The sequence below is a fragment of the Salvia hispanica genome, chromosome 5 (assembly GCF_023119035.1).
Source record: "Salvia hispanica cultivar TCC Black 2014 chromosome 5, UniMelb_Shisp_WGS_1.0, whole genome shotgun sequence".
In the NCBI taxonomy this organism is placed as follows: Eukaryota; Viridiplantae; Streptophyta; class Magnoliopsida; order Lamiales; family Lamiaceae; genus Salvia; species Salvia hispanica.
Window position 1 is genome coordinate 17,938,857 of NC_062969.1, and position 14,612 is coordinate 17,953,468.

The 14,612-nt window shown below is 33.8% G+C and overlaps 1 protein-coding gene across 3 annotated transcripts; it reads right to left on the reverse strand.

The window, feature by feature from the left end:
• Positions 1-2,484: 2,484 nt before the first annotated feature.
• On the reverse strand, positions 2,485-8,881 carry LOC125188861 (CCR4-NOT transcription complex subunit 10-like). 3 transcript variants are annotated; one of them, XR_007170794.1, is made up of 7 exons: positions 8,642-8,881; positions 8,395-8,481; positions 7,117-7,284; positions 6,944-7,030; positions 6,792-6,863; positions 3,127-5,109; positions 2,485-2,591 (listed from the first exon to the last, which is right to left on the reverse strand). XR_007170794.1 is itself a non-coding variant. In XM_048085925.1 (6 exons), the coding sequence occupies exons 1-6, from the start codon at positions 8,798-8,800 to the stop codon at positions 3,220-3,222; spliced, it is 2,463 nt and encodes an 820-aa protein (XP_047941882.1). In that variant the 5' UTR covers positions 8,801-8,881; the 3' UTR covers positions 2,942-3,219. The 3 variants fall into 3 exon arrangements, 2 of the variants coding, with proteins under 2 accessions (XP_047941882.1, XP_047941883.1); XM_048085925.1 differs by lacking the exon at positions 2,485-2,591 and having other exon boundaries at positions 2,942-5,109; XM_048085926.1 differs by lacking the exons at positions 2,485-2,591; positions 8,642-8,881 and having other exon boundaries at positions 2,942-5,109; positions 7,155-7,284; positions 8,395-8,480.
• Between the last annotated feature and the right edge of the window lie 5,731 nt (positions 8,882-14,612).

Below are 14,612 nucleotides of genomic sequence, written 5' to 3' on the forward strand. Positions count from 1 at the left end.
AGAGGCCCGATTTGGCCCGATTTGGCTCGTAATTTCGACATTACGATTCGGCTCGCACCACTTGAAGAAACCGCATTCCTTCGTCTCACATGTGAAGTAAAGCTTCCCCCTCGACGGTTTGCCTTGTCCGATGACAATACGGAGCGCCGCCATCTTCTTACAATAGCAGAAAGGGTAGCTAAATCGGAAGTCTCCGAAGTCAAGGACGCGGTCGCGGTCGACGGAGACGACGTTCTGGCTACACGACGAACGACCCATGTTCGAAGGTGTTTAGTTGTTGCAGAGATGGAGAAAAAGAATTAGGGTTCTTGGGGAGGAAGAAGAAGAATGAGCTGGAGAAAAAGGGGGGAGAAATTTGAATGAAATGAATGTTAGGATTTGTTTATTATTATAGTATTTTCATTGTTTTAATTTAGGGTTTAAAAATGTAAAAGCGGAAAATAGAAAAAAAAATAGTATTAAATTAGCTACAGTAATTAAAATAAGCTAATCGGGTCAAATTTTCGCTAATTGACGGTTGACCGTCGAGAATTGACGGTGCCGTCAAAAAAGGATGCAAACGATATCATTTTTCATTTGTTTCGGACTTACTTTTTGAAAAGTGAATGTTCTGGACCAAAATAAAAAATCGGCCATATGTAAAGGACCAAAAGGGGATTATACTCTTCTGTGCTGGATCCTCTCCCACGAGGAAAGCAGCAAATCGAGCTATCCATCCCCCATTGTTCATTGGACCTGTTTGGGCGTGATGCTCTACAACCATCTGATGTGTAATTGCATTTTTTGTACTGGTGTTTGTTGTACGGGATCGTTTCATATTTCGTAGCCCATTAGTTCTTTCAACTTGCATGTCATTGCTCTTTCCAGTAGAAACATTCTGTTTAGAATCATCTTCCATGTATAGTTTCAGACCAGAATCTGCACCCAACTTGGCCGCCAGCACTGTGGCAGCAGCGGCCTTGGCAGCCGGATCAGTGTCGTACCTCTGCATCGAATAATTTATATACATTTGTGATGAGATAGTAAGGGAATATGAGTAAGTATACTGTCACCATACCTGTATCAGCTGTTGAGTAGTATAATAATTTGTTCTCTCTTTCAATTCATCTAATTTTGCTTGCCTCTCCGCTCGAAGCTTTTCAAGCGTCTTCTTGTCTTTCTGATCAACTGTAAGATGTATCAATAATTCAGTACAGTGTCCGCAGGGACAGCGCAGTTGGTTCCAGAGGGGCAGAGTTGCAAGAATAAATTCAGTATAGTAAACAGTTATATAAATGGTAAATCTTTAAAAGCCAGATTATGACACATTTACAGATATCAGGAATAGAATGCTTCCATTTTCCTTCTAACAGAGAAGGAGAAAGAGGGTTCCGGGAGAACAAAGAGTAGTAAAATGCTTACACATCCTTGTGAAGCTTCTAAGTGTGAAGTAAGTAACGTAAGATAATGCCGGCAGCAGAAACACTGGGAAGACTCGCAGCGCTCTCATTTTCCAGCCCAAGTCTAAAGCTCTTGTGGTCATGATAGCATAGCCTAATGCCATCGCCTGAGAAGTTATATATACTAACAGAGTCATATCCAATTCCAACTAACCCCCATTTGTTACCGCAGTGACGAGCATATCAAAAGAAATAGCCATCAACTAGCAAGAAAGTTACCTCAAGAAGAAGTGAGAATAGTATCAGGTGCCTAGCCATTCTCTGCCAGCTATTCGAACGTCTTGTAATCCTTGAAAGAATAGTGGCCTCTTCTTTGGATATGTATTGCAATCTCTTTTCAAAATCATCCCCGTGTAATCTAAATATCACACCCCATAATCTTGATAACACCCCTTTCCTCTTCTTCACAGTTTTCGTTTTTACTTTAGTATCTGTTGATGCGGTAGACTCTTTAACATAGTCCTTAGAATCTGCACCCATCCCCTGCTACATGGACGATCAGAATTTAAACTTTCAAGTCACTTTTCACCATCTTATGTTACAAGAATTACTATACAAACAAGACATTCAATATTACAGCGACCATGCATTTTCCACAAATAAGTCAGGACACGATTACTAAGACCCTTCTTGGTATGATGGAATGGAATGTGGATTCGTAATTCCATTCTATTCATTTGCTTGATACTATGGAATGAATGCTGAAATGGAATGAAAATGCAGAGAATATGCCATTCCATTCTTATCTTCATTGCATTTCCGTCTTATTTCATTTCATCATACCAAAAAGGACCTAAGTACTCGTAAACAGCTAGCAAAACACAAAACCAAGTAAGAACAAGGATTGAGCTAAAAAACAACTACTTGGAAACGGTATACACAGGACTCCTGCAAGAAGCAGCTAGATAAACCACAAGGATCAAATAGAATTGAATGCGAAAAGATAAAATAATAATGGTAAAATAAATAAATGAAGTCTCCCGTGAAATGAAAATTTAACAATTAGTATTAAAATTCTAAACCCTAAGCAATGCAATAATCTGACCTTGTGCTGATTGGAGCTGGCTCTGAAAAAGCCAAATCTGGATATGAAATTTGAAGTGCTGGAGAATGTAGATCTTTCAAAGAGATATTCAAAGCAGCAACTGCCAACTGCCACCAACCATGCTTCAACAATCATCATTGTTGCATCGGAAAACAAACATTTTTGGGATTGTATTTCTTAATGATTAATTGTGTTGTGATTCATTAATCATATTCTTCACTACATTTGTTTAATCTTTTTGGAGTCAAAACTCTAAAAATATTCTAAACTTGATTGTTAGAGAATCATATCTGCTTAATCATTCAGGTGTTTAAATGTCAAAAAAACTATACTTCTCCATTTGTATCAAAAGATGTCAGTATGATTTTAAAAAAAAAGGCAGACTGAAAAATTGGTAACTTGTTAGTTCATATTCATTCCCAAAGAGCTCAAGTAATTTCTGTGTGACACCCAAATCTACCTCTAAACACACATCACTATGAATCAAAACAACAACTTCCAACTCTTATCAGGTAGAATAGATCTTTGCATCCACCAATTAAGCTACCTAAACTTAGAGAACACAGGGAAAAAATACTTATTTGCTGAATTTGAACTATATATATGTTACAAATCCCTTTCTCCAAGGATTGTCAAACCTACCTGCTAACTTAACTGAGAGGAGGAGGAGTAAGACGGGGGGCTTCGACAACCAATCAAAAACAAATACAACCAATCAACAGCTTCCGTTCAACGTCAGTTATGAAATCTGATTCCTCTGTGATGTCTCAACTTGGCAAGAGCATCTTGAGTTTTACCACGCTTTATATCGACATAAATAGCAGTAAGAATAGCTTGGGAACTATTTGGTATATCAGAAAACGTGTTGGTTAGAAATCGTTCAGCCTGCTCAAAGTCTCCCTGCAGTGCAAAGTGGGCAGCAAAATTTGCACAAAACAGCCCCCTAGCTTCCTCGGGGCTTGAAAACACCAACGCTAGGGATTCATCTCCTATTGTGCCACCATGTGACTCATCAGTGTCAGCCACTTTTTCCACTGTCCACTTCTCACAGTCGTCTTGGGAGTATGGAAGCTTAATATTGTTACCGTCGGGCATGTACATCGCCAAATGCTCAGCAGCTTCCTTTGGCCGATTTAACAGGCATAATGCCTCTGCAGCATACATGGTGCCTAAAAATATGTACATCTTTGAGCAGTCAGGAAGTTTTAGTAGGGACCTTGCTGTCGAAAGAGCTTTTGAGGGATCTCCTAGTGCCAACTCTACAAATGCTAAATCAGCAAGCACAGCTTGTCTTATCATCAGGTTCTCCTTCAAGCGAATATGTTCATAATCAGGAATGGAGTTATCCAATGTGCCACCCAGATTTTTTCCACCTGTGTGTTCTTTTACTTTACTATTGGCATTAGCTGGACTTGAGCTAGAAGCTACAGTAGGTGCTTTGGGATCACCACCAGTGGCATTCTTGACATTTGAACTCGGGGATAGTGGTGCTTCTCCCGACTCATTTTCCTCGGAACCAGGGACCTTGGCAGCCCTGAAATAATTTGTGTCCGAAGAGTCTAATAAGAACAAAGCATTTACAAGGGACTGCCGGGCAAGAGACATCGAGAGATCGGGATGTTTTCCATCAAATGTAATTGAACTGTCCATTCCAACATATCTCCCCTGACCAGTGGATGAACCATATCTTAGAGCAAGCTGTCTCCATTTTCCCCTGCCAATGACATTGGCTTCGATCTCAGAAATCGCAGTTGCTGCGGATGATTTTATTAATCCCTTATCTAGGGCCATCAAACAGCACTCAGCAATTCTTAACCATAGAAGAGGTCTGTTATAAAAGATAAGGCTGGCCTTTTGAAAGCAGCGAGCAGCATGAACGGGTCTGCCACGGGCTAATGATTGAACACCACAATTATACATAATCAGGAGGGATTTATCCTGAGACAAAGTTAGAAGTTTTGGAGGCTTCTCTTTCCGTGCAGCTGAGCTATAACTTAAGGCTTTGGAAAAAAACACTCCCGATGTATGATGCTTACCAAGCCGATAACAGATGCAGCCAAGATCATTGTAGTACATGCTAGAGAATCCCATCTCAATGCTGTTAGTTGATGCCATCAAAAGCTTAATTGCTTTGCGGTGGTTTCCACAAACATATTCAAGTTGTGACTTTAGGTAGAGAGCCAGGGGATAATCTTTGCCACGAATCAGATTCATAGCTATCTTCACCTCGCGCTTGGCTGCTTTCAGGTTCCTGGTGAGAAGCAGAAAGCGAACCTTGTAAAGACGTAACTTAAGCTTTAAATCAGCAGTTGATATCAAACCCTCTGGTTGGATTCTTTGAAGATCATTAGCAGAGACAATGCCAGGTCTTTGAAGATTCTGTCCACTTATGTCAAGAGAAGATAGTAACTGCAAATGTTCATCTTCAAGTGCTTCCTCTGATAATGTTCTAGTTAAGGAATTATCTGAAGTAGAATCAGGGTGAGAACCATCTTGAAGGGTCGAATTGTTGGAAAATGATGTAGATTTTGAAACTAATAGAGATTGTTGGTGCGTCAAGGATCCATTATCTACTTGATTGCCCACACTACTAACATAAACCTTCTCCATGTAGCTTATCACATCCTGAAACAAACAAAAAAATCATACTTACTCACTATCAAGTGGTATATTGAGCAATGGTAGAGACAGTTCAACCAAGGAGAAAAAATTGCTATCTAAAAAGGTAGATACTGATATCAATACCAAAAGAATTACTCCCTCCTTCCCAGCTAAGATGACACATTTCTTAGTCAGCACAAGATTTTAGATGTTATTGGTTAATGTGTTTGATTGAAGAGAGAAAAGGTGGGTGTAAGAATTAAACAAAGAGAAAAGAGAAAGTTGAGTATTTTAATTGGAGAGAGAAAAAGTAATTGGGTTAATTAATTGGAGAAAGAATGTTGCTTGTTGTTTCCAAAAATAGAACTGTGTGATCTTATTTGGGACAAATTGAAAAGGAAAGTGTGTCATCTTAGCTGGGACGGAGTGAGTAATATTCTGTTGGGAACTGACAAATCAAGAGGCAGATAACAGGGCTTACAGCACACTGATAATATATATCTACACAAAAAAGGTAACTTAAATTAGAGGCTTATCCATGCATTACGAAGTAGCAGCTTAACGCCTTAACCAAATAAAAATGTGTCAAACCATGCAGTTTCAACTTGTCAAATATTAATATAAAGAATCTCCAACAGGTAATAAATCCAGTAGCTCATAAGATGTTACTTTTCCATTAAGCATCATCCAATCACAATGTAAGTGTTCCTAACTCTACCTACAACAATCAATTGATTATAGCTTCTCTTAAATGCAGTACAATTTGTTCGGTGTCTTTGATCCATGATTAGAAGTCTGAAGAATTACTGCAAGAAACTTCAAAGCTAGAACCATGATATTATAAGAGATCCAAATTGCTAGATGACAGCTGTTAGAAAAAAGACAAGCATCTTTCCATTTCAGTCATATTGCGACTTCAGAGACATCTAAACAATTTTCATGCCATCTACAGAGAAAACATATCCTAAAAATATATCATTGCAGATTTGCCAACAATACATGTAGAATCATTTACAACAACTTCTCTGATCGTTCTACCACAATATACAGTCTCCAAGAACAATATCCTGGAAAAAGATGGTATAAAACCAATCCTAATGTTATTTCATGGTGAAAGAAACAAATAAAAAGATACATGCACAACACAGATAGACCAACTTTTATAGGAAAAGTGCAGCTTATCAAATACAGAGCATATATTCCAACAGTAACTTTTGTTTTAATAGAGGAAGAACTCGCTAATAGAAACTATTTTACTTCAAAGGCATATTAGTGTTGCTTGGGGTGGGCAACAAGAACAACCCTATTTAAGAGACTTTAGTTTATGCAACCTTGTAAATTCTGGTGTTTAATAGTAGCAATGGTCTAACAGCCCTTACTACAAGTTTTAGGGTTAAAGTAAATTCCTTTAGCGTTAATCTTTTCTATGAGAGGTTAGGTAAGCCAAGATTCAGATTGATATCAAAGAAATGCCTAATCATTTTTACATGAGTACAGTTATATATACCCCAAATCCAAATTAAGAGGAAAAATTAATTGATGAAGAGAAATCTTTATTTGTGCTCTTTCTTTGTATTTATACCTTTTTTAAAATCAAAGAACCCTCAGCCATAAAAGTATAGAACAAAACCTGTTGCTTAATCCCCTCAATACTTTTGTACCATTTGAAAAGAATACACATTTAATTTAACATAGAATGAACTTACGGCAGATCTTGATGCATTATGAGAAAGTAATGCGACGTCTAGCAGCAAAAGGCATATACACAAAGCTGTCCCCTGCATGTGATAGCATAGAACTCAACCAGAAGAAAAGTAGGCATCAAGATATGAGATTCTCAATAAATTAGAGGTACTACCTCACGAATAGGTTCAATGGTCTGATACAAAGTGTCCAAATATGAGAATGATCTTGCAAATTCATGAAGATGGTACCAGATGACTGCCTGCAGTCAGATCCATGAATGGATATGTGAAGTTAAACAACCTGAACTTCAGGATCAAGAAAATGCCAAGATGAACATAGACATACTATGTTGTAAGTTGCCACTGAGGTATCAAATTCATAACTGTGCACAAAAGATGAAATGGGATGTTGGGGAGCACTATTTCCCGTGATGCTGGAAGTGTGTTCACTTCCATTGTTGCTGGAAACCTCTAAGTGTTCTCCAGATGCACATGCAAGTTCTTCACTTTGTTCCTAAATTAAGGGAAAAACAAAATCAATTGGAGATAAAAGAAGTAAAACATAAAAACTCAAACATGTTAGGTAATTTATATATCTACACAAAACGCTATATAGAGTGGACCAAATAGTCTCTAGTAATATAAGAATATATAGCATGTAAAAAGTTTAAGAAGAAGATGAGGAACTATTTCCAGTGAGGCAAAATGCACAGTATGCACCACAGGGCTTCATATAGAAGTTGTAACAAGTAATTTTGGTTAAATTAAGCATACATACAAAGATTATCATAAACTGACATGATATGCTTTTCTGTGCAAAAGCTGACAACCTAAAGACCGGTTACACAGCAAACATTTATTTTCACGTGCATATTTGAACATAATACAAATGCAAAGCATATATTCATATAGACAAGTGAAACACTAGTATTCCAGCAAAATCACTCAAAATATAGCATGCATGAACATGAACAACTGTATTGCAACCACTAAATATCATCCCGGAGGTAAAAGATCAACAAAGACATGCCCCACATATCCAGCATAGGAACTCAGCTTGTCCAATTTGAAGTGAGTAGCATGCCTAACCAAACTTCTACGAGGTTGGTGAGAGCATTTGTCAGAGGTCAAGAAACAGTACAGCAACTAGGCAAACATCTGATTTCTCTGTAGAACTACCACTGTTGTAAAAGAGAAAAACCAGAAACTGCAAGACATTTTACTCATGCAGGCTAATCATTTCATCTAAGTCTCAAACGAATAAGTCCTTGAAACCCTAGATTGCGCGGTGTGGTAGTCATTTTGCTCTTTCAAATCTTATTCTCGTGTTTCTTATGCGTGTTGGCATCACACCATACTAACTAACCTTTCATTGTACAAGTCCCTGTATGAAATTTCCACATCATATACAATCTAGTACGAGTGAATCAAACCCAGCTTACCAGCCAAAATGAAGTTGGTTTCTACTTTTTTTAACTGATGGCTATCAAAATATTTGTGAAACTGTGATTTTCACCCAATTAGAGCATCCATTACATTCACTCTTAATTTAACAAAGGCCTAAAGTTAAAGTGATTCCACGCACTATGACGAAGAAGGCAGAGAGTGCCATTTAAACACAAACCTTGATTTTTTCCAGTGCTTTAATAAGCCTTCTAGGATCTGAACATCCACCTTGTAAGCTCTCAGCAATGGCAATATTATGACGCACCTAAAATGAAATAACGAAATTTAAAATTCCATAACACAAGAAAATAACTGCACACTCAATAAACCAACATGAAACACTTGGTTAAACTTCATTTGTTAATCAGTTAGCAAAAATGCTCTAAAAACTACAACTTGGAATAATTCAGGAGAATGGAATTGACCTTTGGATGATCCTCCTTCTGCAGTAACTGATTCAAAACTCTCAAACAGTCCGCGAACATCCCACTCTGAAAGAGCACGGCAGCCTCCTTAGCAAGACCCTCTGCGGACGGTGATCCGTCTCTAGTATTCAATGTCAGCGAGGAAGAGGGGGAATCCATTGGCACGCAGATCGATGAACGAAACCCTAACCCTCAGTGTCAGCTACTGTCGAACTCGCATGCGAATTCGAATTTGAACACGAAATGAATCGGAGTTAGAAATTACTAAACCCTAACTTTCAATTATATGTATTAAGACATAATTATATTAATAAAATATGTACATTTAAATATCAACACAAACACACAAATTTATTAATATAGGAATATTGATAGATTTATGTCTTTGTGTTGATATCTTTAACCTACAAAATTGATACTCTATTTGAGTGAACTAATACCTGATCTTTCACTTTAGGTAAATGGTACCTGATCTTTATTTTATAGAGTGAACTATAAAAATGGTCCCAGGACTATGGGTTTATCTCACCCATAGTCCCTAGACTTTAAAAATATCGCCAGTAGTCCATGGACTAAGAGTTTATCCCGAAATTGGTTCTTTTGGCTTTTTTTGGTACGAAAATACCCTTTGATATTATTTTGAGGGATTTGGGCAATTTGGTCTTTTTACACTTTTTAACATTTTAAATCTGATATTATTTCAGTTATGTACTAATTTTGATATTATTTCAAATTTATCATCCTTTTTCCCTTTTGTCATCCTTCACTTTGTTTCTTTATTTCAATATTAGATTTAATTTTACAAAATTTTAAATTTTAATTTTTAAATATCAATAAATTTTTTTAATTATAAAAATTATTAAATAGCAAAAATTAATAGTTATAATCAATATTTGATAGTGTATAGTACTATGTAATCAATAAGGTATGACAACGCCTTAGTTTTAATCAATATTTAATACAAGTAGCTTTAATCATAAATAGATTATATAACACAATTTATTCTGAAATAAATATGCATCTAATGTAAGACTAATATAATTTTCGTTTATTAATTTGAAAACAATCAAAATTTACTAGAAAATTTCAACAAAAATACTCATATATAAAGTTTTTAGTAGGATCAAATTTTTAGTCAACTTCATAATATTTAATCACAAACAATTATAACAACCGAATGGAGGCTAAATAGAATAACTCTTATTTTTCCATCATGATTAATATTATTTTTCTGCACTTCTTCAATTCAATTGAATATTATATTAAATAACAAAAATTAATAGTTTTAATCAATATTTATAGTGTCCATGAATTAATAGTTTTCATTAAAAAAAATTTGATATTTAAAAATCTAAATATTAAATTTAATTTTATAAAATTAAATCTAATATTGAAATATAAAAAACAAATTCAAAGTGAAGGATAACAAAATGGAAGAAGAATGATAATTTTGAAATAATATCAAAGTTAGTACATAACTCGAGATAATATCGATTTAAAATGTAAAGGTGTAAAAAGATGAAATTGCCCAAACCCCCCAAAATAATATCAAAGGGTATTTTAAGTACCAAAAAAAGCCAAAAGGATCAATTTCGAGATAAACCCTTAGTCCAGGGGATTGTCTATGATATTTTTAAAGTCCAGGAACTATGGGCGAGATAAACTCATAATCCAGGGACCATTTTTTGTAGTTCACTCTATTTTATATCGTTTTTGGTACCTATAAATCACATTTTTGGTACCTGATGCAATTTTATTCCCAAAATGCCCTTTAAACAACTATATTTCTCATTTATGTCATAGAGGGTATTTTAGACATACATAAAATTAGTACCAAAAGTGATATTATAATATCTTTCCTCATTCTCCTCACTCTTTATACTATTATTATTAATCAATATTAATATTATTATTTTGATGTTATAAATTAATAATTAATTCATTTTTAATATCATTCAAATTATAGTAATTAATAAATAATTATAGTATAATTATATAAATTATGAAGCACAAAATATTATGTAATAATAATAATATTAATTATTATTATTAATATTATTATTTTATATTAAATTAGTAACTAATCAATATAGCCTTCATAAAAATTTACATGTTGAATTGTATTCATAATCATATAAAATGTTATATATTTTTAGTTAGGTGTTTCAACCTTAAAATGAGTATAAAATAATTTAATTAAAAATATTCAATTGATTTAATTACATTAAATAATTTATTTATTTATTTATTTAGGTATTTTATTTTATATTTTATATTATGAATGCAATTAGATGTTGTATAAAACACTAAAAAGAAAGAAGAAAAAGAAGAGAATAGAAAAAAGAAGGAAGAAAAAACATAAACTTACGGAAAAAAAAAGGAAAAAAGAAAGGAAGATAAAATACTAAAAAAATGAAGAAAAAAAAAGAAGAAGAAACTAAAGAAGAAAAGGAGAAATAATGAAAGAAGAAAAAATAATTACATATTTGGTACTACTATTTAATTCAAATTTTCAAAAATATCCTCCATTAAAAAAAATCACATGTTTGGTACCTAGGGTTATTTTTGTCACATGGTACCAAAAACGATATAAAATAAAGATCATGTACCATTTTTATGCGAAAGTGAAAGATACCATAAATTAGTCAGTATTTGATCTCACGCTGATACATACACAACCATGTACGTATATAATTTTATTGAGTTTGTATTGTGAGGATTTGATCTACCCAAAACTAACTTTTTAATATAAGAAAGCATAATCATGCATATAGAGTCATTTTTAGTTTATTTTTAGTTCACGTGAGGATGATCCAAATGATAATAATATGACCACAAATTCGAATTTCATAATATGACTTAAAAATGCTTGATAATGATCTTTCGTATTTCTTTTTGTAACCATCACCCAACCCAACCCCAATCAACTTTTTAATAAAATATTCATTTCTCTATCCTCTACATACTCAACCTTCACTCAATTCAACGCCCATCAACTTTTTTACTTCCATCAGTGATCCCAACCTAGAGGTGTCAAGTGGGTCGGGCCGGCCCAGGCCTAGTGAGGCCCAGCGACAGCCCGGCCCAGACCCATGTCTGTGGTGGGCCGTGCCGTGCCTGGGTCTTGGAATAAATAATGAGCCCAGCCCGAGCCCGGACCCAGATGGTAAGTGGGCCGGGTTGGGCCTGGGCCAAGTTCAAAATATTTATTGTGCTAATTAAATAGTACGACTTAATCTATATGATAGTGCAATGCATATAAATATATAGTTGTATTACAGAAAAATAAGGAATCAAATTTGTAGACATGTAGTTTTATATATTCTCACAAAATTTGGGTATTATACTATTATACTGTAGTATTTATTACACGCTTTAATGTTGTGTAATCCCACAAAATTAGGAATCAAAATATACTCTAATTATGAAACTATTGAAATAAATCAATTAAAAACAAATATATATAATTATGTCAATCTATTAACAATTAATATCTATAATCATTCAAATCAATTGTAATTATGGAATCAAATTTGTTATAAGTTTTGATATAGGTTGAGTAATTGAATTAATTGATTATTTTTGCTTAATATCATTAATTTTTAAATCTATGATTATTTTGAAAACAAATAAATAGTATAAAATTATCGTGTATATGATAATATTAATTGAAAAGATATGAATATGTATAAAATAATGTCCAATCTTCATACTCATATACATAAACATATATATGCGTAAGGCCTGATACATCATTACATATACATATTTCAATTTGCAAGGCCTGATACATCATTACATATACATATTTCAATTTGCTATAAATAAATAATTGATCACAATATTCATAGAACTATATTGGATGAGATAAATCTTTAACAACTAATCAGTATTTGCTATAAATAAATAATCAATCACAATATTCATGGAACTATACTGAATGAGATAATCTTTAACAACTAATCAATATATATGAATAGCATACACCACACACACACACACACAATGTTGCTAATTCATGCATAAATAAGTCATGAAGGAATATAAATCTTAGTACATACATTGATTCTACCAGGGCTGGGCCGGTCCTGGGTTTGAAAAACGGCCCAAATGGAGTCCGATTAATCTACTCAGCCCAGCCCAAGCCCGCTCCATTTCGTTGGTGGGCCGGTCCTGGGTCGGCCCATACCGGGCCTGGGCCGGGCTGGGTTGGGTCGGCCCGACCATTTGACATCTCTACCCCAACCCAACCCAATTAATTATTTTCTTTTTCATATATTTAATATTAATATTTTAAGTTATAATTAATTTAAATATATTAAATAATGTCTAAAAATTATATAATAAAAAAAATATATGATTCAAATTTAAAACAGAAAATATTAGATATTCAAATAATTAAAGCATAATATAATAATAAATTACATTGAAAAATACAATACGATAATAGAAATAAACAAACAAAATACAAATGAAGAGTGAAAAAAAAAAGCTAGCTTAAACAAGATAAACATTAGTACATATTTAATTGTTTGTGCCAAATTTAATCAAAATGTGCTCAATCAAATCTTCTCAAAGAGCAATATGAGCTTCTTTATTGTGGAATTGAGCTCGATTAGTCATATATGATGACAAGCTCCCGATCCGTTGAGTGGAATAGCAAAAGGCTTCAACATTTTCTTCATGTACTCTTGTATGGGTATGTTGAATAAACTCAGTAGCAAAAAAATTGGGAGTTTGGATATTCTAATAATTGTTGATAATTTTGGAAATTTTGATGGTTTGGGAAACAAGGACGATAGTCTGGATAATTTGGATCCATGAAACCAAATTTATCAAAACAAGAACGAAGAGAAAGTTTGTTTGTGAAGAGTTTTGCATGCTTAGTGGGAGATATATAAAAAAATGAAGCACAATCAAAAAGTAGCAAATAATAAAGAAATAATAAAAAATAATAACTAATCATAAATAAAATGAACTAGTTCACGTGAATTTTCACAAGAGGGGCTCACATAAATGTTTGGAAGAATGATTCACATGAGTTTTGAAATGATATATAAAGATAAATATAATAATAATTAAATAAATTAAATTAATAACTAAAAGTAATAAAATTATCATAAATTCATAATGTTCAAAATAGTATACAATTCTAAAACATGTATATAAATAAAGTAGTGGTTAATCAATAATTATAGTAAATTAAAAAAAAAGCAAAAATAATAATACATTGAGCCAATAGAAAATGGACATGTATCCTTTGCCTTCCACTTTATGTTGGGCCGGCTGACAAGACCCTAAATTGAAAGTTGGGTTAGGTTATTTAATTTTTGCTTTATTTTTATTTCTTTCTGTTTTGTCTTATGTGTTTGCCCCGGCCCCATCTCAAAGTCACGGTTTGGTTTGGATTTAGTATTGTGACGCATTTCCTTGTATTATGTATGTATATTTGTGGAGTATTTTATTTTTTGGTTTGACCATAGGTGTTCCCCGACTTGGGGAATTGGTCGAAAGTCTCTTAGTGGGTGACGGGTTTGAACACGTGAGCCCAAGGTCACCACAATCTGCCATGTCAATTGTGATACAACGCGTTGGTTGGGGAGTTTATTGAGTATGCATTTTACGTGAGCATCTTATGTAAGCATGTTTGATACACTTTAAACGTTTATTGCCGTTTTTCCCCATATTTCTTGTTTTTTTTTTATCCTCCAATTTATCCATAAATCATCTATAGATATTCATTCATAAAAAAAAATTCACACCAAATTCTCAAATTTTGCACTCTCTCCCTAATTTTCTCTCCATATTCTCTCTCTTACTTTACCAAGTATTTATTAATTCACGTGTCGTCCCAAATTTCCCTATTTATATTCCGTCCCACAAAAATATGCATTTTTGTTTGGTCACTAATTTTAATGCATAATTTGTAAAAGTAAGAGAGAGATAGAAAGAAAAGTAATTAATGTATTAC

What these genes read in the sequence shown, in the direction of transcription:
- LOC125188861 (XM_048085925.1), bottom strand. Translation starts at nt 8,800, where the DNA reads ATGGATTCCCCCTCTTCCTCGCTGACATTGAATACTAGAGACGGATCA. An exon ending in AGAAGGAGGATCATCCAAAG is followed by an intron (nt 8,482 to 8,641) that starts GTCAATTCCATT and finishes ATTTCATTTTAG; the next exon opens with GTGCGTCATAATATTGCCAT. An exon ending in AAGCACTGGAAAAAATCAAG is followed by an intron (nt 7,285 to 8,394) that starts GTTTGTGTTTAA and finishes CCCTTAATTTAG; the next exon opens with GAACAAAGTGAAGAACTTGC.